The 23,974-nt window shown below is 37.0% G+C and overlaps 1 protein-coding gene across 1 annotated transcript; it reads right to left on the bottom strand.

Moving 5' to 3' along the window:
- Window positions 1–22,542, bottom strand: cyb5a.L (cytochrome b5 type A (microsomal) L homeolog). Its single transcript, NM_001093238.1, is given in 6 exon segments — window positions 1–1,061; window positions 1,124–2,133; window positions 2,524–2,558; window positions 4,662–4,691; window positions 5,565–5,693; window positions 22,301–22,542. Coding segments are annotated over 5 exon segments (399 nt in total). The 5' UTR covers window positions 22,424–22,542; the 3' UTR covers window positions 1–1,061; window positions 1,124–2,051.
- Between the last annotated feature and the right edge of the window lie 1,432 nt (window positions 22,543–23,974).

Here is a 23,974-nt window from a genome sequence, read left to right as displayed (position 1 = left end):
TTATGAATACACTTTTTAATACATGAAACATCAGCTTTTACATTGGTCACAATTGCTATAGTTACATAAGAGCAGAGGGGTTTTTCCCCAGACACAAAAAAGGCACAAATCCATCTAGTTTGTCAAGTTTTCTTCTTTGTATACAAGTTTTATTATAATGAACATTGTAAGTCAGTGTAGAATCATAAACAGAATTTACCTAATGATTTTTAGAGATGAATGAGAAATGTTCGCTTCTTAATATGAATAGTGTTTGAATTGATCAAATTGGCCCATTAAATAATTTGGCTAATAGGATTGATTGCTAGAAATCCCAGCAAATTTTTAATATATGCAGGTAGAATTTGATAAATGAGTCCCTTAGTGTTGCAAGCAACTGTGCTTTTTTGAGGTATGAATCGAGCTTCAATGTAGGAGGATTACCCTGCTGCACACATTAGATTAGATCAGTGTATATAATTCAAATTTATCTCGTTATTTTCTGAAATATACTCCGACCAAATCCGCACAGGTTATTTGCCCTAATTTATCAATACAATTTCTTGAAAATTTCCTGTGCAGGAAAAAACTTGAGAAAAATTCGAATCAGATTAATTTTTTAAAGATCTTTGGATTGTTGCAAGAAACCCAGCGCAGATCAGAATATGTTCAGGACTTCTCCCATTGACTTATATACAACATTGGCAGGTCTGAGATGCTGGATTTTCAGATTTTGACTTTTTTTCATCCTCAAGGTATAATAAATACCAAAAAATTCAAGTTGTTTTTTTTTCACTAAAATTTTGGATTTCATAGTAGATTTTTTTGAGTTTTTGGCCTTCAGACTTTAATAAATAACCCCCACAGTGTCTAACTGGGAAGAGTAGACAGATACCATTCAAGGCACCATACTAGGTAGGATCACATTTCTATTGTTCCACTGGTTTGGGGTCATAAGCCCAAACTTTAGGAAAAGCAGGATGTAAAAGGATCATTTTCTCATCTGCTGATGCCCTGTACATTGGCAGATTTATTTTTAATTCGGTGATTTAGCAATTCCGTCCAGTATTCATGGGTTTATTTTATATATATATATATATATATATATATATATATATATATATATATATATATATATATATATATATATATATAATATATAATAAACCCATGAATACTGGACGGAATTGCTAAATCATCTAAAATCATACAAAAGCCCAATCGACTGTCACATGGCTTAATCAGTTGGATATGCTGAAACTTAGCCTATATTTGGACTATTTTATTTTAAAGGGTAAGGTGTAGCCTGCCAATTGATTTGAAGACAGAAAGTATGGGTTTAAATATCAGTACCGTTTCCCTCTGAAACATTTACATTACACACATAATAGTGGAGATATGTGTTGGGTTTTTTTTTCCCCGTAGTATACTGATCCTTTAAGGTTGTCTAGGCTTCTGTATCAACCAAAATGCCCAAAAGTAATATCATGAGCATGAGACAATACATCTCTACAGCCAGGAACAGCTGTGGACAACCACAATGGTAAAAGAGGCTCTATGCATGAGGACATTCTTTTGAGCCTTTAGTCAGAATCGAACTGCTCCAGCTGTAACCTACACCAGCCAATCAACACGTCATATTTATTGGACTAATGACTAAAAGCAAACGAGTCACAGATTGCCATACTTACGATATGTGCTGGAATAACAGTTTGCAATTTATTATGGACTACCTAGAATGGATATGAGGGAATGTCAGTTAACTTTAAATGTGCTAGTCATTTGCCACTTCTGATCAACAAATGTTATCGTTATTGTTCTTTATTAAAAGTCTAAAGAAGCTATTAACATGTTTGTAATTAGAATGGATTGCAAAATTGCCCAGTACTGTATAAAGAAGACACATATTCTCCTCTATGTGTACAAAAACATGAATAAAGGGAACAAAAATTGCACTTGAAGAACAGGCGCAAATTCACAACAGCTCCATTATGGCCATCGTAAAATGATGATCGTACACAATCAAAGTGATTTGGAGCAGAGTTGTTTCCTCAGTGGTTCCCATATTCTATTTATTCAGACACCATGTAGAAACGATACATCAAGGCTACGATCATTGCAGATATTCCAGGGATTATCCAATTGCTCCACCAGCTAAAAAGAAAAATAACATTTGAAAATCCCTTAAATAAACAAAGAAATTCTGTGATAATTTAATTTGTAAAATGGTTATTATTAAAGCCAGAACATTCATAATGACAGTTCTCACATTAATTAGGACTGTCCAATCTTTTCTATGTTTTGGGCTGATATAACACTGAGCAATTAAATTACAATCATGATTTTATACAAAGAATGCTACTCACTCAATGGGCAGATTATAGGCCCTCTAATCCTAAACGTTGGTGTCTGACCAATTATCCACCAGTGTGAAAGTGCCAATTCAGTGCCAATAACCCCCCCCCTCCCTTTCCGTACATCAGAAAAGATCCCAGAATCCATCCATTCTAATCTTTAATCTTACTGTGATAATAAATTCATTACCTGGAATCTGAATCAGTGGTAGTAATGAAGGTTTCCTGAAAAACAAAGAAAAGCAAGGCTTATTATACAGAATATGTATGTGACTAAACATGCTGTGTTTTAAAAATCTCTTTTTGCATATTTAATAAATAAGGATGTGCATATAAAACAAACATTCTAGCCACTAAATCCAAACCCTCCTTCTTAACTGGGTTTCCTGCCAACTCCACAACCCATTTTGGAAAGCCCCCTGGGCCCCTGTACTCGGACTGGAAACCGCTGCACAGTGGGGTCGGAGTGTGTCATGTCGTTGACATTGTTCAGCAAGAGCTCAACGCAATCAGACATGGCCAAATAGGAAAGTCACCAACCCGCTTGTTAGAGAGGAAACCAGTGATGGGATGCTAACACACAATAGGAAGGTGCAGTGCAGGGTCGTCTTCAGAAATCACAGGACCCTGTACGGCAAAATTTTCTGGGCCACCCCAAAATTAAAAAAAATGCTTGCCAGGGTCCCTCATAAGTTTGGCTGTTAAGGGGGCCCAGCCATGCTTCACTTACTGGATTAGCCGGGCCCCCCTGCTGTCAGCCTGCTGCAAAGTTTAGAAGAAAGGATGCGAGCTGCATTATTTTTCTCCTATTCAGTTCTTTGAGTTCTCTGTACCCTCATTGGTAGTTTAAGTCTCGTTGAAGGTGCATTGGGATTGGAAAAGCTGGAGGGGAAGTTCCTACTTCACCCATCCAATCCCTGTACAGTATAACTGGGACTTAATCGACCATGGTACAGAGAACTCAAGAGAACTAAATAGGAGAAGAAACATGCTGACAGTGGAGCTCCCGTCCTCTCTTCTAAAGCTTGCAGCAGGCTGACACTAGACTGACACCAGGAGGCCCAGCTAATCAAGTGGATGAAGCGTGGCTGGGTCCTGCTAAGACACAAAAACACGTGGGCCCGGTACAACTGTCCCCCTGATGGCGGCCCTGGTCCAGTGACATATACAAGAAGGGGGGAAAACACAGGTTCGGCTACATGTAGCGCATGCTTGGTGAAGTTCAAATACTTTGTGGTCATTCTGGTAGAGGTTAAAGGAATGAAGGAAAGGATGAAAAGTGGGTAAATAGATAGGCTGTGCAAAATAAAACATGTTTCTAATCCAGTTAGTAAGCCAAAAATTTAATTTATAAAGGCTGGAGTGACTGGATGACTAACATTACAGAACACAACTTCCTGCTTTTCAGATCTCTAACTCTGAGTCAGTCAGCGACTTTAAGGGGGGCCACATGGGACAAAACTATTCAGTGAGTTTGCAATTGATCCTCAGCATTCAGCTCAGATTCAAAAGCAACATGACCCATCCGGCCCCCCTCAAGTCACTGATTGGTTACTGCCTGATAACCAATCAGTGAAAACCAAGAGAGATACAAAGCAGGAAGTAGTGTTCTGGCTATTGTGTTAGACATCCAGTCACTCTAGCCTTTATACATTACATTGAACTATATTGAAGTTTTATTTAAAATAGGCTATCTATTTATCCAGTTTTTATTTTTATACTGAACAATTGCTTTAAAGCCTGACCAAAGTAGATCAGTGATTATCTATTAAATGGTGTTTGTTTTAAAACAAACTTAATCCTGCACATTTAATAATACAATACACGTGTGTGTGTATATATGTAATATATATATATATATATATATATATATATATATATATATATATATATATATATATATATATATATATATATGTATGTATGTATGTATGTATGTATGTATGTATATATATATATGTGTATGTATGTATGTATGTATGTATGTATGTATGTATGTATGTATGTATATACATACATACATACATACATACATACATACATACATACATACATACATACATACACACACACACACGCCAAGTGCTTTAACCCTTTCAAATTCAGGGATGAAAAAAGTCTATGATGCTGCTATGAAAGTATCAGTGCCAGCAGTGTAGATTTCCCAGTTCAGGGTATATTTTCTGCCAGTACATGGTCGTAGCAAGATCAAAGTACTTTATGGGTTAATATAAGTCACAAAGGCTGGTGGCATGAAATTCTGATCACACACTGGTAAATATTACACTTCTTTTTTCTAAAAGAGTAGGATTAAGCAATCAAACTTACAGATGGTTTCTGGATTTTGGATAGATCATCCTGTAACAGGAAATGAGAAAATAGGTTAGAATATATTCAATTAATTTGGGTAAAAACAAAAAAAAGCAAGATTGGCTTTATAAATCTCCAAAGATGGAGTTGCCCTCTATAGACATTATTAATGCATTTAATCGTGAGCATCCCTCCTGAGTCTTTAACCAAATGTTGATGTAACTTGATTGTTGATTCTCTTCCCAGATCTCTCACACTAGCCTGAAATGTGAATCAACAAAAAACAACAGCACTACAGGGCAAAACAAATACTGTTCCAACATTTACAATATCTTCATCTTGGGTTGTGTGCTACATTTTATACAACAGCCAACATAGGTTTAGGTTAAAGGAACAGAAACACCAAAAAATGTAAGTATTTTAAAAGAAAAGACAATATAATGTACTGCTGTCCTCAACTAGTAAAACCGGTGTTTTCTTTTGTTTCTCTAATGGTGGAACATGTGGTGCATTTCAATTGGCTAAAGAAAAAGTGCATAAAATTGCAGTAGCCACTGGCTAGAATGAAAAATGTCTTTAGTGTCAATATTGGAGCGGATACATGTTAAAATGCTGTAGTGTAAAATTAATTATTGTTAAGGCATTGACGCATTTTGCAGCCTGTCACACGTAAAAACAATAATTACTAACAGAAAATGATCCGATTGAATGGGATAGATTGGACTCCTAACCAGAGTTACTGGGAACACATGAAGCGTAACAACTCGGGATGTTTCAGAAGACTGCATGGGAAAGTTAAAATAGAGAATGGATAATATTAAGATTACTTACACTGTAACAGAATGAAGGTGTTTAAAAAAAAAAAAAAAAAAAGCTCTTGAGAATTCCAGAAAAGCATACAGAAGTTGAAGAGACACTTACCGGGTGAAGTTCTCCTATAACAAATTCTTTAGACATGTTTCTTGCATCTGTCGAATGACCAATGTCTTCAAAAGTCTCTGTTGCATCTCCGCCAGCTTGTTCTCTCAGCACTTCTTCCCCACCTGGATGCTGATAAAACACAAAAAGTTCAGCTATAGGGCACAAAAATAACACCAGGCTGGGGGGCAATGCACATCACAAGGCACATTAGTACTACAGCCAGTCATGTACCAGCCTCTCAGTCACGAGAGGGCCGAGTCAGACAATCCAGTAATACACCAGGTCTACGGGGTAGGGAGACATCAGGGCTCATGTATCAACAGTGAGCAAAGTTGCACCTGAGCAGAATTATTTTGGCAAACAATCAAATGTTACCTGTCAGCATCATTCATCAGTGTTTTTTGGAAGTTTTTTTTTTTTCAAAAATTTGAACCAGTGTCTGGCTAGGGTGTGTTGGGCCTACGGAAGCTACAATCTCAAGGGCCCCAATTGTGAGAGGACCTGCATCACAGGGCCCACCGGGTTCTTTCCTGATGTCCCCCCAGCCCAGTCCGACTCTGTGTGGAGCACAATGCTTTAAAGGAGAACTAAATCCTAAAAATGAATATGGATAAAAATGCCATATTTGATATACTGCATTTATTGCACCAGCCCAAAGTTTCAGCTTCTCAATAGCAGCAATGAATCAGAACTTCAAACTTGTCACAGGGATCATCATCTTGGAAAGTGTCTGTGACACTCACATACTCAGTGGGCTCTGAGCAGCTGTTGAGCAGCTAAGCTTAGGGGTCGTTGCAAATTATCAAGCAGAAAATTAGGTTGGCATGTAATATAAGCTGATGCTACAGGGCTGGTTATTAAATTCTGATGCTAATTGTACTGGTTTCTACATAGATGAAGCCGCACTCGCAGGTCTTATGAAGAAAAAAAAATCACATTTATTTGGCACAACTGACGTTTCGGCTGAACGCCATCCTTCTGCCCGGCCGTCCGAATTTGCATAATTAGGGGTGGGAAGGGAAGTCGCATGACTATTTGTCACAAAACAAGGAAGTTACCCCTAATTGAAAACCCATTATCCAGAAAGTTCCAAATTACAGAATTGCCGTCTTTCCCCCTTAGACTCCATTATAATCAAATAATCCAAATTTTTCAAAATGATCTATTTTTTCTCTGTAATAATGAAACATGATCCCAACTAAGATATAATTAATCCTTATTGGAAGCAAAACCAGCTTATTGGGTTTATTTAATGTTTACATGATTTTCTAGTAGACTTAAGGTGTGAAGATACAGAACGTAAAGACCCATTATTTGGAAAGCCCCAGGTCCCAAGCATTCTGGATAATAGATCCCATACCTACATATATATATAGAAGTAGTGAAGATTGCACTCACAGGTCTTAATGTAGCAAAAGAAATTTATTGTGGACAGGTGCTGACGTTTCGGCTGATACAACAGCCTTTCTGAAAGTGGAAAAGGTTTCACAAAAACGGAAATAAATACACGGTGTGGCGGGAACAAAAATCAAATGTAACAGGAAACACCGGGGGCAGAGGAAATGACGTGTCAAAGGTACTTATTTATTTTTTTTACTTTTTTGCTCTACATATATATACATATATATATATACATATATATATATATATATTTATTTATTTATTTATTTAGCTGATATAAAGCAGGAGAAACAGCGTTCAGGCTGAAATAGTACCCTAAACACACACAACTTCAGCATGGTTACCACTTTTATAGCTCAGTTATAGCAGACATATACATTTCAGAAGGTACAGAAGGCAGGAGGACAAGTAGCACGTACTTACAGTACAGATGGAATTACACTCTTACTATTTGCTGCTGCAAAGCCAAGATGAGTGACTCAGCAGAAAGAATTAGGCAACAGATGAGCGTGTGATTGGCTCATACAGGATTCACCCTTGAACTGCCTGGCCTAATGCAGCGTGACAAACAGGCCGATCAAAGGTTTACAGGGCAAGTAGAAGAAAAACTATGTATGTTTTCAGTTAGACATTACACTTTAGCTGTTGCTGGTGAAAAGGCATTTTTATGAACTAAAATGATCCAAACAAGGAATTATATGACGGCAGCACAGATGACATTGATTTTTAAAGGAGACATATAGGATAAATGAAAAAAATAATAATAATTTTGTAGGCAATTATGAGTAATATATGGTGTTGCTTTTACATGGTGCTAAAAAATATCCCATTTATTAGAGCTCCCTATAGATGTTCACTGGTCCTGGTTTCAAATGAGAGGTGGGCGTGTCCTAACAGCCCCTGCCAGAAGTACAGTAGGAGGGGGACAGCCAATCACAGCCCTGCAGTCACACAAGCAAAGACAGGCTTCAGTTCCCTATCAGGTCCTGCTAGCTGCGGATTGGTTCTTGTCCTACAGTGCAGTGTGCCGAGTCAGAGAATTCAGGGAGCAGGAAGTGGAAGAGAAGGGAGGGATTATTAGGGATTTTGCAGAAATATTCAATAAATCAGCCTAAAACACTACTCTCTTAAGTACAATACTTCTATATCTAAAGGAGTATAACCCACTGGTACATTTTTATTTTTTAAACAAAATGTCTTCTTTAATGCTCAAACCTATAAAATATCTATCTATCTATATCTATATATATATATAAATATATATATATATATAAATATAAAAATTTAACAGGTGACCAGTAAATGCTCTCTGCTGCTCTGGGTGACTAGACTGGTAAGCAAACCTAAAGGGGACGTTCACCTTTACATTTTTATTTTCAGTCATATTCTGAGACAATTTGCAATTGCCCATCATTTGTTATTTCTTGTTTTTGAGCTATTTAGCTTTTTATTCAACAGCTCTCCAGTTTTCAAATATCTGGTTGCTAGGGTCCCAAATTACCCTAGCAACCAGGTGCTGATTTGAAAAACGAGACTGGAATATGAATAGGGGAGGATCTGAATAGAAAGATGAGTGATAGTAAAAAGGAACAGAGCATTTGTTTTTTAGATGGGGTCAGTAACCCCCATTTGAAAGCTGGAAAGAGTCAGAAGAAGGTAAATAATTAAAAAAAAACTAGAAACCCCATCTGGCACGGGCCGTGCCCTCCTCTCCAGCTAAATGGTTAGACAAGAATGGGAACTATAAATACAAAGACATGAGAAGGAAACAAGGAAAAACTGCATATTGAGAAGGAAAAGCTATGATACACGGCAAAAGAGAAGGGACAATAAAATTTAACACATGGACAAACTTTCTACCTACTATATACACTTAAAACCAGGATAGAACTTAAGCAGGCACCGATTAGATTTAGTTTTTGACAATGATTATGATGTTGATGATTTATTCCTGGAAAAGTTGACAAACATACTGTAACAAATCACTATGTTATAATAAGATATACAACAGTAAAACAGAAGTCGGACGCCTGTTAAATACAGTCCCCAACTCCCAATACCCTACTCTTATCCCCTCGTTTCCCCCTTTACCCAACAACAAAATGAAATTTGTCAATTTGAAAAGTTCCTTTATTGATGCAATTTACACATTAACATGTTATATAACCATTTATATGTTGTTTGTTATGTAAAAAAAACTATTTTCAATAAAAAGTTTAGGGCCAGCATTTTAGTTTGGTAGAAGTTTGGGATGTATCCAGTAATGTATTGTCATAGTCGTCCATATTTGCACAATTGAGGTGCGTCTGGCAGACGGGATCACTCATAGAATCGACTTAAAGGAGAACTAAAGCCTAAATAAAGAAGTAGCTAGAAACTTGTACATTATATTTTGGGCTTCTGTGCCAGCCCAAGGCAACCACAGCCCTTTAGCAGTAAGGATCCATGTCTCTAAAGATGCCCCAGTAGCTCCCCATCTTCTTTTCTGCTGATTCACTGCACATGCTCTGTGCTGCTGTCACTTACTGAGCTTTAGGGGCCCACTCACAATATACAATACACATAGAATATAAATGTCACAATATAAGGCTGATTAGTAATTAATACAGATAATTACTACATGGCAGCATAGAAACCAATGCAACTAGCATCCAAATTTAATAATCAGCCCTGTAGCATCAGCTTATATTACATGCCAACCTCATTTTCTGCTTGATAATTTGCAACAACCCCTAAGCTTAACTTCTCAAAAACTCAGAGCCCAAGTGACAAGTTTGAAGTCCTGGATCGTTGCTGCTATTGAGAAGCTGAAACTTTAGGCTGGTGCTATAAGTTCAATATATAAAAATGGCATTTTTATCCATATTCATTTTTAGGGTTTAGTTCTCCTTAAAGATTTCCTTTCATTGTGCAAAACACACTGGGGCTCATTTATCAACACTGGGCAAATTTGCACTTGGGCAGTTACCTATAGCAACCAATCAGTGATTAGCTTTTTAAAGCCAGCTGTAAGTAGAACAATGCAAGCAGCATTTGATTGGTTGCCATGAGTTACTACCCATGGGCAGTTACCTATAGCAACTAACCAGTGATTAGCTTTCTGATGCAGCAATTTGATTGGTTGCTATGGGTTACTGCCCATGTGCAAATTTGCCCAGTGTTGATAAATGAACCAAAGCAAGTACTCTACCCTAATGGCAAGTACTCTACCCTAACAGGTACCTTCAGTATGAAGTACAACGATACCGATAACTATACCTTCAGTATGAACTATAAATGTTTCCATAAAGTTTATAGTTTTTTCAGAATTACAGACTCTGAGATCTGTCAAAATAGCCAGGCACTGCAGCAGCTGAAATCAATCACATTTGCAAGTTCATAAATGCCAGACACACAAAAGTAAACACAATTAAAGTATGAGAAATTCACTTAAAGGGGTTGTTCACCTTTAACTTAAAGGAACAGTAACACCAAAAAATGAAAGTGCTTTAAATTAATGAAAATATCATGTAGTGTTGCCCTGCACTGGTAAAAGTGATCTGTTTGCTTCAGATACACTACTATAGTTCATATAAACAAGCTGCTGTTTAGCAATGGCAGAAATTGAAAAAAGGCTATTTGGCCCAAGTTAAATAGATAGTACAGATATCACCATTATGTTCTACAGAGCTTATCTGTTATAGCTGTGTAACCAGAGCCTTTTCTGACACGTATCAGAATTATTTCCACATTTTGTGTTACTGGCAGTGTAAAAATAGCAAATAAAGAATATTTGTTTTTATATCCCACCTCCTGGAATGTGAAGAGTCACCACAGGAGAAGATGACAGAAGGGGATAAAGACACAGAAGGCACATAGTGTGCTCAGTCTCTAAAGTGTATGTATGTATGTATGTATGTATGTATGTATGTATGTATGTATGTATGTATGTATGTATGTATGTAGACAGACTAAATGATAATTAGCATGCTTGGGTCTGAGGGTTCCTTATCCTTTGTTGCCCTATTGTATAATTAAAGGACATATAAACCCTCCCACAAAAATGTAATCACTAAACAGCATCTTTGAAATCTTAATATAACTGCTATTCTGGTTGGTAAAAGGTTAATAGTAAGGCTGGAGCATCCCCTTAATCGCTTAGAAATCCGTCTACTCCTCTAAACCATTCTGCCCTCTCCCTCAGGAATTTACTTTGGCTGTTGACTTATGAGCATGCTCAGTTCTTCTCATCTCAGATCACTAAACACACCCTCCAGTCTAACAGCCAATGAAGAGATAGTATTGCTGGCTCCCATAGAAACTCTAGTTGTCTGATCCTATTTTTTTTCTCCTAACCCCCTCTCCTGAGCTCAGCTTAACCATTACAGTGCTCAACCCCAGCAGAACTTTTTATCAAAGTATGTTGTGCTAGTGTAAACCTGCATTGTGCATTGCATGAACTTTACAGCATACATGTCCTGTTTGTAGATGTCTGTGTTACTGATGATGTGTCAGAGGGAAAATGGCTGCCAGGTGAGGGGGTATATGCAGTACAAATGATGTGGCTCAGGTGGGGAAGATATGCCCAATTTATATACATGGAGGGAAAATGTAGGCTTTACATGTCCTTCAAGCGAAAAAAAATATTCTAAAATAAATTATGTCATAGGTGACTAGGAGACTGGCATTAATCTGCCCAATGTAGAATGACAACTATACCAGTGATAAAAGTGACAGGAGAAGCAATGATAATGCCAAGAATCTTAATATTTTTAGATCTGAACATATTAACAGATTCTTGGCATTATCATTGCTTCTCTTCCTGGAATCAGAAAAAAAATAACAAAGAAATCTGTTGGGAATGGAGACTGATGCTATTAATGAATGTTAAATAACCCTCGAAAATACACCCTTTCTATATTCACCACTAATTGCATGTACCTTGGTGTTATAAACCTCCATAGACAAATTTTGACCAAAAGGTCATATACAGACATACCTGATTCTACAGATTGAAAGGATAATAATCTGAGAAACCATTTCGCAAACCCCACCTTAGGCTCACTGAGTGATCAAACCCCTCCCTCATCTTGTTCTATTGTGGAGTGGGTGTTGCACGGATTCTCTGAAAAGCAGAGAGACTTCAATTTCCAGAATACATCACTTCACAAATCAATAAGGTGACGGAGGGGTTGGCTCACATATAAAGTTCACATAGTGTTTATAACTTTTTCTACAGACACTCATAACAAAATGGTGACATAAAAGGGGGTGGAGCTTCAGGCTAGACAAGGAAGTAGATGAGAGAGCTGCAATTGAGCTGCTCCTAATACTGAATCTACATGAGACAGAATGCAGGGAGACTTATTCTTTAAACAAGTTTTCCATAACATAAAACTGCTAATATGGCAGATCCATTAAAAAAAATAATAATGAAAAACGCAGCGGACCACTCTACATAAGTAGGGTAACTCATGAATTTCAACATCTAGGTGATTGATATTAAAAACACTATCTATATGTCCCTTTTATTCCATTTGCGGCTCATTGTGGCTATTGAAACAATGTAGCAGAAGCCAGCTGATTTTGAAATCTGTGAAGAAGATTGCAAGTCACTGTGGGAAATTGACTTTTGGAACATTGGTTCAAGGATCAGAATTATCAGTATGAAATCTGGATAAAGACTGTAATTGCAAATACATAACTAAACGTTTTTAACTAATATATATTGGAAAGTTTTATAGCCAAAATGTAATTCCAAAGAGGAAAAGCACATTATTTTGTCAAAGCTTCCCTTGGATTTGGGCTGCACTGGCTTACATATACTTTTTATTTGTTCTTTCTTTAGTAGTATTGCCTTTAAGAGAAAGGTTGCCCATCTGACTGAAACAGTTCTTAGGTGAAGGTCCATAGTAAAAAGTATTTTTTTTTTTATAAAAGATATTAAATTCTTTATGAGGTATTAAAAAGAATATTTCACTTACAGCACAAATCAGGCAATGTAATAAAAAGTGCAAAGTTTGCTACAGCTTGGGTAACCCATAGCAACCAATCAGTAGGTCGGCTGTTTGAAAGCAAAAATCTATTGGTTGCTATAGGCTACAAGACCTAGACAATCGTTGAACCTTCGATTACATTACTCACATGTGTATACCATGAAACAGTCACTTGTCATTAAAAGTAACAAATACGGCAGTGTTCTCCACATAATTGTGTATTGAATGGGTTCCTTGGCATAAAGTGCCAACTACATCGCAGAAGGCAGAGGAAAGTTTGTCTTGCTATTTGGTTTTATGTATTTGCATTCAAAATCCAGACACTGTTTTATTCATGTATAACATTATAAGCTTATCCAAGATTAAAGGAACAGTAAAAACAAAAAGGCAATCGTTCTTAAAGGGGTGGTTCACCTTTGAGGTAACTAAGTATTTTATAGAATGTCTAATTCCTAGCTACCTTGCAATTGGTCTTCATTATTTATATGCAATACTTTTTGAGCTATTTGCCCTTTTCTTCTGATCCTTTCGGCGTTTCAAATGGGGGTCACTGACTCCATCTTAAAACAAATGCTCTATAAGACTATAAATGTATTGCTATTGCTTCTTTATATTATTCATCTTTCTATTTAGGCCTCTCCTATTCATAGTCCTGTCTCTTAATCGAATCAGTGCATGGTTGCTAGGGTAAATTGGACCCTAGCAACCAGATTGCTGAAACTGCAAATTGGAGAGTGCTGAATATAAAGCTAAATAACCCAAAAACCACAAATAATAAAAAACGAAAACCAATTGCAAATTGTCTCAAAATGTCACTTTCTACATCAGACTAAAAGTTAATTTAAAGGTGAACAACCCCTTTAAGTAATTGTTTGTACTATTTACAAATAAGGTGCAACTTGTAGCAATTTGAGTATAAAGAAGATAAGCTCTGTAGAATACAATGGGTTTAATGCTTGCACAGGAATCTAAACCCTTTGTATTGTACAGAGCTTATCTGCCACGTAACCCATGCCTTTTCTCATGTTTCAGACTGAATTTTGAGAATCAAACAAGTTTTACCTGTGCACTTTCATTTCTTTATGTTACTGTTCCTTCAAATGGGTTATTGATCTGTAAATTGGTAAGGTGTAGACAGCAGGATGCCAACAGGTTGCAACTAGAATGCCTTCACACCTGGAATTTAATCAGCTGGTTTCTAGTGGCTCCATAAACCTATCAACCAGTAAGCAGTTTTTAAATCCAAATAGAGGACCTGAAAACAAAACTAACCATTACAAAATAAGAACAGAAAGGGGAAGCCACACAGTCAATCTGCTTTCTGTTTACTAGTAGGTTCAGTGACCCTGACAAGTGGAAACAGCCACAACAGCATGTCTAATAAATCAAAAATCATACAAAATAAATACAGTAGAACCCCCATTTTACATTTTTCAGAGGACCAGAGAAAAATGGTGGAAAATGTAAAATCAGGGAAATGTAATATGCATAATATATAGGTGGGACCACAAAACAACAATGTAAAATAAGGGAAAACTTAAAATCAGGGGATGTAAAATGTGGGTTCTACTGTATTGAAGACCAACTAACAAGATCCTAAGAGCAGATCCAGCTATAACATAGTAAAAGTTAAAGTAAAGGTGGCTTGTCCTTTTAAAGGAGGTTACATTTTTTAACATCTGGTCCAGCCAATAAAAGCCTCTGACTCTGTCCCTCCAAGTGTACTCAGGGGGTCTATTGACTAATATCTAGCTAAATATCTACCATGCAGGTTTAAAATTCCGTCCGATAAGGACCACACCAGTGTGTTGATGCCAGAACTGTGGAGTCGCAAGCAATTTTGGATATCTGGAGTCGGAGTAGCCAATAATGTACCCACTACGATTCCGAATAACTTTAAACACAAGCACTGAAAAGAACCAAATCAGATTTAAAGGAATAGTTCAGTGTGAAAATAAAAACTGTGTAAATAGATAGGCTGTGCAAAATAAAAAATGTTTCTAATATAGTTAGTTAGCCAAAAATGTAATATATAAAGGCTGGAGTGAACAGATGTCTAATAAAACAGCCAGAATCCAACTTCCTGCTTTTCAGCTCTATAACTCTGAGTTAGTCAGCGACTTGAAGGGGGGCCACATAGTACATTTCTGTTCAGTGAGTTTGCAATTGATCCTCAGCATTCAGCTCAGATTCAAAAGCAACAGAAATGACCCATGTGGCCCCCCCTCAAGTCTCTGATTGGTTACTGCCTGGTAGCCAGGGTAACCAGTCAGTGTAAACCAAGAGAGCTGAAAAGCAGGAAGTAGTGTATAGACTGACTGGTTATACATCAAATCACTCCAGCCTTTATACATTACATTTTTGGCTAACTAACTATATTAGAAACATTTTTTATTTTGCACAGCCTATCTATTTACCCAGTTTTTATTTTTACACTGTACAATTCCTTTAAGAGCTTCAGTGAAGGAGGATATGGCAGAAGTAAATTGGTTTCTAAGGACAATACTTTAGTTGATGATTCTAGAGCTATATGCCAGGTTCAATTAATATATATGTTGTTTTAGGTTTTACAATTGTTTTTGGATTATGTAGTTTAGCTATGATTTTGTTTTAGAATTAACAAAGGATGCTGTTTATATTTTGGTAGTGATAAAATGCCTTGTATGATGTATCGTTAACATGGAAAATATATTAGTATATTAAAGGAACAGTAACACCAAAAAAAGAAAGTGTTTTAAAGTAATTAACATATCATATACTGTTAGTAAACACTGGTAAAAGCTGTGTGTTTGACCTCATCTGATGTGATGTGTAGGCCAACTATATGATCTGATTGGACCAACATGAATTAATTTGTTTGGCTTAAAGAGGTTGTTCACCTTTGAGTTAACTTTTTTTTTTTTAACTCTTTATTTTATTGATTTTTGACACAAATAAAAGTTATAAACAAAGAAAAAATGTAAAAGAAACAGCCAAATTAAATGGAGAAAGCAGGATAACACAAAGTATCATAAAACATCATAGTGTGGAATGAGGCATAAGGTAAAATACCTATTTTATTTAGCAGCTCTCCAGTTTACAATTTTAGCAATCTGGTTGTTAGGGTTCAAATTACCCTAACAACAATGCATTTAATTGAATATCAGACTGAAATATGAATAGGAGAGGTGCTAAGATGAGTAATTAAAAGTAGCAATAACAATACATTTTTTGTTTACAGAGCATGTGGTTTTAGATGGGGTCAGTGAACCCCATTTGAAAGCGTCAGATGAAAAAGGTAAAGAATAATGAAGACCAATTGAAAAGTTGCTTAGAATTGGGCATTCTATAACATACTAAAGTTAATTTAAAGGGTTGGTTCACCTTCATGTTAACTTTTAATATTTTGTAGAATTGCCTATTCTAAGCAACTTTTCCACTGGTTTTAATCGTTTATTTATTTTTTTTTTTTATAGTTTTTGTATTAATTGCCTTCTTCGTGACTCTTTCCAGCTTTCAAATGGGGGTCACTGACCACATTTAAATAACAATGCTTAAACAACAAAACAACAATTAAATAAACAATGGTCTGTAAGGCTACACGTATATTATTGCTATTTTTTATTACTCATCTTTCTATTCAGGCCTCTCCTATTCATATTCCAGTCTCCTGTTGAAATCACTGCATGGTTGCTAGGGGAACCTGGACCCTAGCAACCAGACTGCTGAAACTGTAAACTGGAGAGCTGCTGAAAAAAAAGCTAAATAACTCAAAAGCCACAAATAATAAAAAATTAAAACCAATTGCAAATTTTCTCAGAATGTCACTCTCTACATCAGGGGTCCCCAACCTTTTTCACTTGAGAGCAACATTCAGATATAAAAAGATATGGGGAGCAACACAAGCATGAAAAATTTTCCTGGGTGGTGCCAATAAGGGTTGTGATTGGCTATTGGTAGCCCCTTTGTGGATTGGAAGTCTACAGGAGTCTCTATTTGGCAGGATATCTGGTTTTTATGCAACCAAAACTTGCCTCCAAGCCTGAAATTCAAAAATAATCACCTGCTTTGAGGCCATGGAGAGCAACATCCAAGGGGTTGGGGAGCAACTTGTTGCTCACGAGCTACTGGTTGGGGATCACTGCTCTACATCATATTAAAAGTTAATTTAAGGGTGCACAACCCCATTAAAGTTGAACCATCCCTTTAAAGGCTGGTGACCATAGGAGTAAATTTGTGAAGCCAAGCATACAAAGGGAAGAATAGGTAGATTTAACTGCTAGGTCATTGAGTCAATAAATGAATCATACAGCACCCAGACAATGAAGTTAGCTGACCATCTATTACAGTGTATGGCCAATGGCTTGCAAAGTAGGACAATAACTTGCAGCTAAAAAGAAAGTCTAATAATATGCAGTGTAAAGTAACAAAGTCATTACTTTAGAACCTTTGCATGCATATTGGGTATTGTTACACATGACAGTACTGGACAAAACTTGTATTTGAACTTTAATGGCTCAAAGTATTAAAGCTTGACCAGGTTGTAAGAGCCGGTGTTCTGAAAGAATAAGTAAGAGGCAGTTTGGGGTTATTCCATTTTGTTCAGCGGTGAAAATGACTGCATCTTCTCCCATGCAGTAACAGCAAGTGATATTTAACATCCCTTTAGCTAAAAGCAATGGCAGATAGGATCTATCATTTCGGAGAACAAGATTTGATCAACCTGCAAGTTTAACCTTTGTACTGATTTTTCTATTTACAGAGTCAAACAGAGAAGGTTAGTGCATAGGCCATGAACTGCTGCCAGTCACAGACATCTGATAAGAGCCTGGGGGATGGCAATACACAGTGTTTGGTGGTTAAATACTAGGGATTCACCAAATACATTATTTGGGATTCTGCCGATTCCCCAAAGCCTTCATGAGTGTGGGCGAATACAGAACCTAAATCCGAGTTTGCATATGCAGATTAGGGACGGGAAAAAGTGGAGAAAACATTTTATACTTCCTTGTTTTGTGACAAAAAATTATGTGATTTCCCTTCCAAACCCTAATTTACATATGCAGATTAGGATTCAGATTCCGTTGGGCTAAACACGATGATTCGGCCGACTTGCATAGTGCGGCTACATTTTGCCACCACAGCAATATTATGTACACGCCTCCTAAATGCCACATCCATTTTAAAAAATTTAGCAGGTTATGGAAACACATTACTGGGGGTTTTAGGGTCAGGTTTCATGTGTTATTACAATTTTGCTAATGAAGGTAATTTGCCCTTTAGGCTGCAAGTCACAGTCTCCCTGAGAGACTTGTCTTAAATAGTTACAATTGTATCTTTGTTTATCTTAAATTGTTACAAATGTATCTAAGTGCAGGCACCTAGTATTCTGGGTTCTCTGTCAAAAGCAGCTTATTTAATTACATTTCAGAAACTTTCAATCTTTTTTCTGGCTGTTCAGCGCAGGAGTTCAAAGAGAAAGTCAGGGACATTTCAGTAATAATCCGCGACTGCAGGTTGAGCTGTCAACATTGGGACTGTCCCTCAAAAAAAGGGACAGTATGTTAATAACAGTTGCCATGCCTGATTGAACCTTTACTTTTGGGCATATAAAACCCTGCTTATTTAACTGACCACATCATAATCAGCTAATTAAATTATTCACATTAATGCTCAAGCCACTGCTATAGTAATTATGCCAAAATACCCAAACTGAAGTCAGTTGTATCTTTAATCTGCTATCCTTAAACTATGAATTGCATCACCAGTCATTTATATGTTGCTGTGCAGAAACTGGAGTATGATATACTACATATGCACAATATAAATATATATATATATATATATATATATATATATATATATATATATAATGTATGGAGATCCAAATTATGGAAAAAAAACCTAAAGAAGTCACATACCTGTAACACATTTCCAAGTAACAAAGCCCATAAAGTCTTGCACACAATATGGCACCTCCTGAGTCACTTAAAGGGGTTGTTCACCTTGAGTTAACTTTTAGTATGATGTAGAGAATGAGATTGAGACTATTTGCAATTGATTTTTTAGTTATTTAGCTTTTTATTCAGCAGCTCTGCAGTTTGCAAGTTCAGCTGGTTAATAGGGTTCAAATTAACCTAGCGACCATGTACTGATTTGAATAAAAGACTGGAATATAAATAGCACAAGGAATGATTAAAAAGAGGAGTAGTAAAAAGTAGCAATAGCAATGAATTTGAAGCCTTACAGAACATTTGTTTTTAAAGGGGCCAGTAACCCCTATTTGAAAGCTGAAAAGAGTCAGAATAAGAAAAAAAAAAAAAAAACCTACATGTAGGGGGAGATTTATCAAGGGTCTAATTTCGAATTCTAGACGACTAACCAAAATTAAATCAAAGTTTTTTTGGGTCGAATAGGTCAGTTTCCGATCTAATAGGTCCGTATTCATATCGTTCGAATCGAAGGCATAGCGCATTCGATTGAATTTGATTCGAAGTTTTATCCAAAAAGACTTCGATTTTTCAAAGCCCATCAATTGACTCCACGTGGGTTCTAGGCAGTCCCCCATAGGCTAAAACAGCAATTAGGCAAGATTTAGATGGCGAATGATAGAAGTCAGACAGTACATGATAAATTTCGATATTCAAATTTTCTAATTTTTTGCAAATTCAAATCAAATTTCGACTTTTTCCTAGACGAAGTACACAAAAATAGCTCGAAATTCGAATTTTTTCAACTCAAAAATTCACCTTGACCTTTGATAAACATGCCCGTAATGTAACTGCTAATATTTTAGCACCTCAGACCCATAAAGTCTCAGAACTAGACAACAACTCCTACAGGTGGGGACTTGTTATCCAGAATGCTCAGGACCTGGGGTTTTCCAGGCAACAGGTCTTTCTCCAATTTGGATCTTCATACTAGAAATTCATGTAAACATTAAATAAACCCAATAGGCTGGTTTTGCTTCCAATAAGGATTAAGTATATCTTTGTTGGGATCAAGTACAATCTACTGTTTTATTATTACAGAAAAAATTAAATCATTTTTACAAAGTTGGATTATTTGGATAAAATGGAAGTCCATTGGAGTCTTTCTATAATTCAGAGCTTTCTGTATAACAGGTTTCTGGATAATGGATCCCATATTTGTACTTTATGTTTGTTAATGGCATTTAACAGTTTTTTTTTAATCTTGGGGAGCTTCATTGCATTTACAAAAATAAAAATTATTTATTTAGCGCTACAAGAATGTAATAGGAGGCTTTCTCTTGAGTAGTGTGGTGTTCTACTTTAATTATAGCATGTTGACGATTTCAACCTTCAGATGAATGATGACATGCTTCTGCAATATTTCTAAGATTAAAGCAGACCATTGCACATTGAACATGGATCTAAATAACAATAAAGTAAAACTGACAATTTTGGTTTGTTTGGCACAAAGTGAGACAAATGCTAAAGGATTATTTTACATTAAAAAAAAGCTGTATTAAGCCAATATTCTGTAGATAGACTTTAACATTACAATTTAGAACTTGTTTGTACCTGCTATTCTGCAGAAGGCTTGGAGACATGTCTTGTGTGTTCTTCAAAATGATTATATAGGTATGGAACCCGTTATCCAGAATGCTCGCGACCTGGGGTAATTGGGATCCTTAAATCTACTAGAAAATCCTTTAAACATTAAACAATAGGCTGGTTTTGCTTCCAATTAGTATTAATTATATCTTAGTTTGGATCAAGTGCAAGGCATTGTTTTATTACTACAGAGAAATAGGAAATAATTTTTTTAAATTTGGATTATTTGGATAAAATGGAGTCTATGAGAGATGGTGATGCCATAATTCGGAGCTTTCTGGATAATGGGTTTCCGGAGAACAGATCCTATACCATGTAAACCTGAGCATCCGCAAGAGAGCATACCTTAATTTGCAGCACTCTCTCACAGCCTGAGTATACCTGTGCCCTTGGCATAAGATTTATTTTATGCTTTGCCCTATAACTGGCCATAAAAAAAATGTATGCTTGAGCATGATTGGGTTTCATGGATACAGTGCACGAATACTAATACAGGATTTAATAACCACTGAAATGGAAAAAAGGCAGCTTTTTGGTTTCTGAACAATTAAAACCAAAAATAATAATTGGCATATAGTCAAAAGCTGATGAGTATACCTGCACGGTTTTTATGTTGTTATACTAAGCAGCTGTAGATGAAATTATGTATGGCAACAGGGAGCATAGAGGAGACATCATATAATTACCTTCCTATGTAATCAGCATTCTTACTATTTTTATTCGCCAAAGTAATCTGGGTGCCCTGCGGAAACACATTAAGCTGGCCATAGACGCAAAGATCAGCACGTACGAATCGAGGATTCGTACGATTTTCAGGCCGTGTGTATTAAGTCCCGACATTTTTCGTCCAGGGGAGATCGGTCATTTTGTCGATCGGACAGGTTAAAAGATTTCTGTCGGCTGCATGTAATATCTCTGCATGTAATATCTCTGCATGTAATATCTCTGCATGTAATATCTCTGCATGTAATATCTCTGCATGTATTGCCAATCATACGATTTTCAGAGGGAGACTGTCACTAGCTTTGGTCGGACATAACTTCAGTACGATTGCTGTCAGGGGCAGAACATCGGCTGATCTGTTCTTTTACTACTTTATTTGATCGGAATGGATAGTGGCAGGTCAGGAGTTGCGTCTATGGGCAGCTTAAGAAAGCTTTCTGTAGGAACATGAAATACACCTCTTTACCAGGGACTCTCTTTAGGTTAAACGAACTACAGAGGAAAAAGCAGTGATGTCTGGAACATAGGAGCTTGTTTAATAGGACTACAGTCCAAGGCCAAAGGTGTGCCTAGTATCAGGGCTGTCAGTCAGAACAAGTTACAAGTGTTATATTTGGGACCTTTTTTTGTCAACACTAAATATTTGATAGTTCCACTTTCACCCCCACTATCACAATGGATCCCACAGCAAAACCTGTGCCCTCCTTAGCCCTAAACCGTTTGGAAAAATGGCAAAAGGTAAATAAATAATCATACTATAATAAACCCTACACTTTGTACAATATGTGGCATTCAGGCTATAACAGCGCGGCCTGCTGGGAATTGTAGTTTTCCGACAGCAGGAGAGTGTGCACACGCCACTTATAATAATAATAATACTCCTACACAGTGGGATATTTTCCTCCCTTCTTGTGAAAACACTTATCATGCCATTGCCTGACTTGCAATAACACTACAGCCCACAATCACTACACAGCTACAGAGATTTCAGCTGCCCTATCCTGCTTTAGACAGATGGACGCTGGGAGTTGTAGTCCATCAGCTCTAGGCAAAAGCTATGGTTAGAATTGCCGCTCCATACCTCTTCCAGGAACTTGGTGACATCATACACTTTGTTGTGGAGGAGTATCCAGGTGCTCTTGCTGTGGTTATGTTGCTTTATTTCCTCTAAAGTGTAGTATTTGACTTCCTTCTGTTCAGCCATGGTGCTGCTGGAAAGGCGAAGTATACAACAGGACGTGCAGAACACAAACTGACGGACCGTGCCTTCTTCCTGTCACTAGGATGCAGACTCCTCTCAACACTCCCCAGGCGGTGTTTCTGCCTCCTTCGCCGGGCCCTACTAGTCCGCCCTCCAATAGGAACAAGGGTCGGTGCAAACTAAGGCAGGCTAGAAAGGCAAGAGGAGGAGGGTGAATCTTATCTTGATTCTAATTGGTTAACTTTTATGATGTCTGTTACAGCGCGAATGGTGATTGAATAAAAGGAACATGTGACTTTGGTCCGCGAAACCTGGTATGACAGTATTACTTTTGGAGCTTCTGGGACATTGTCGCGCAGGGTTGCGGTTTTCCAGCTAGATTGGGCTACTAATTTAAAGCCCAGGCTAGTTTTGAAAGTACAAACTAGCCAAAGTACAGGTTTGGGCTACTTTTTGGGCCTTTGGCTAGTTTGTACTTTGGAAAAAAGTATTTTCTTGCTCCGAGTGCATGTTGGGTAATGTAGTTTTTGTTTTACAATTTCCTGACGGTCAAGTTTAATGTAAGACTACAATACCCAGCATGCAATGGGAATGACATGTAGAAGTCGGGAGTTGCCAGATTTTGGGCTCGGTACCCCAGTCTCCCATCCTTCTTAAGCATTCTCATATTTTCCAGCGACTTTCTTCAGTTTCAGACAATTTTGGGGCAAAAATCTGCTGGCCACAAAAATGTCTAGCGGTTGAGCTGTTTTACCAATATTTAAAATTGTAAATGTATTAGCGCCTTATGGGGCTCCTATACCACCTGGGCCCCCTCTGTAGTTTTTTTATGCACATTTTCACATATATTCATTTATTGAAGTGTGTTTTGGCTTTTTTTGGGCTGGTTTTGTAGCTGACTTTGGCTGGATTTAAAAATTAGACCTGGCAACCCTGATTGTCGGTGGCACTCCTCTGTAGTAAAGCAGGGGAGAGGTCACGCACACAGTCATTTGAGTTTATGTAAGAAAAAAACAGTGTGTGGGGTCACTGGAGTTTAAAAGAGTTCATATTTCATACAGTTACGCCAAAAGCAAATGCTAGAAACCTCAATGTCATTAAACACGATAAGATGCTGAAATTGTGGATCATTCAGGATCCACATTCACATCTTTATAGCAAAGAAGGGCTAAAACGAATGTTTTTGTTATGGGATCTTTCTGTAACATTAAGGGGTTGTTTGCCTTTGAATTATTTTTTTATATGACATAGACATTGATAGTGACAATTTTGCAATTTGTTTTAATTTTTTTTGGTTTTTAGAAGAAAAATTTTAAAAAAATGATACTTGATACTAATATTTAAGACTAGGAGCAAGACTCCACAGATTGTGGTAACCTTATGTAACACTATTTTGGTCTATTTAGACATTAGGGGTTAATGTCCAGCTAGTGCATTAGAGCATGGCTTACATTTGACTCTAACACAGGGGTGTCCAACCTTTTGGCTTCTCTGGTCCACATTGGAAAAATAAAAATTGTCTGGGGCCACACATGAGATACACAAACTTTTTTG

Source organism: Xenopus laevis, chromosome 6L (genome assembly GCF_017654675.1).
Source record: "Xenopus laevis strain J_2021 chromosome 6L, Xenopus_laevis_v10.1, whole genome shotgun sequence".
Taxonomy (NCBI): Eukaryota; Metazoa; Chordata; class Amphibia; order Anura; family Pipidae; genus Xenopus; species Xenopus laevis.
Note: the sequence above shows the minus strand (reverse complement) of the source record. Positions and strands in the feature narration are given on the sequence as shown.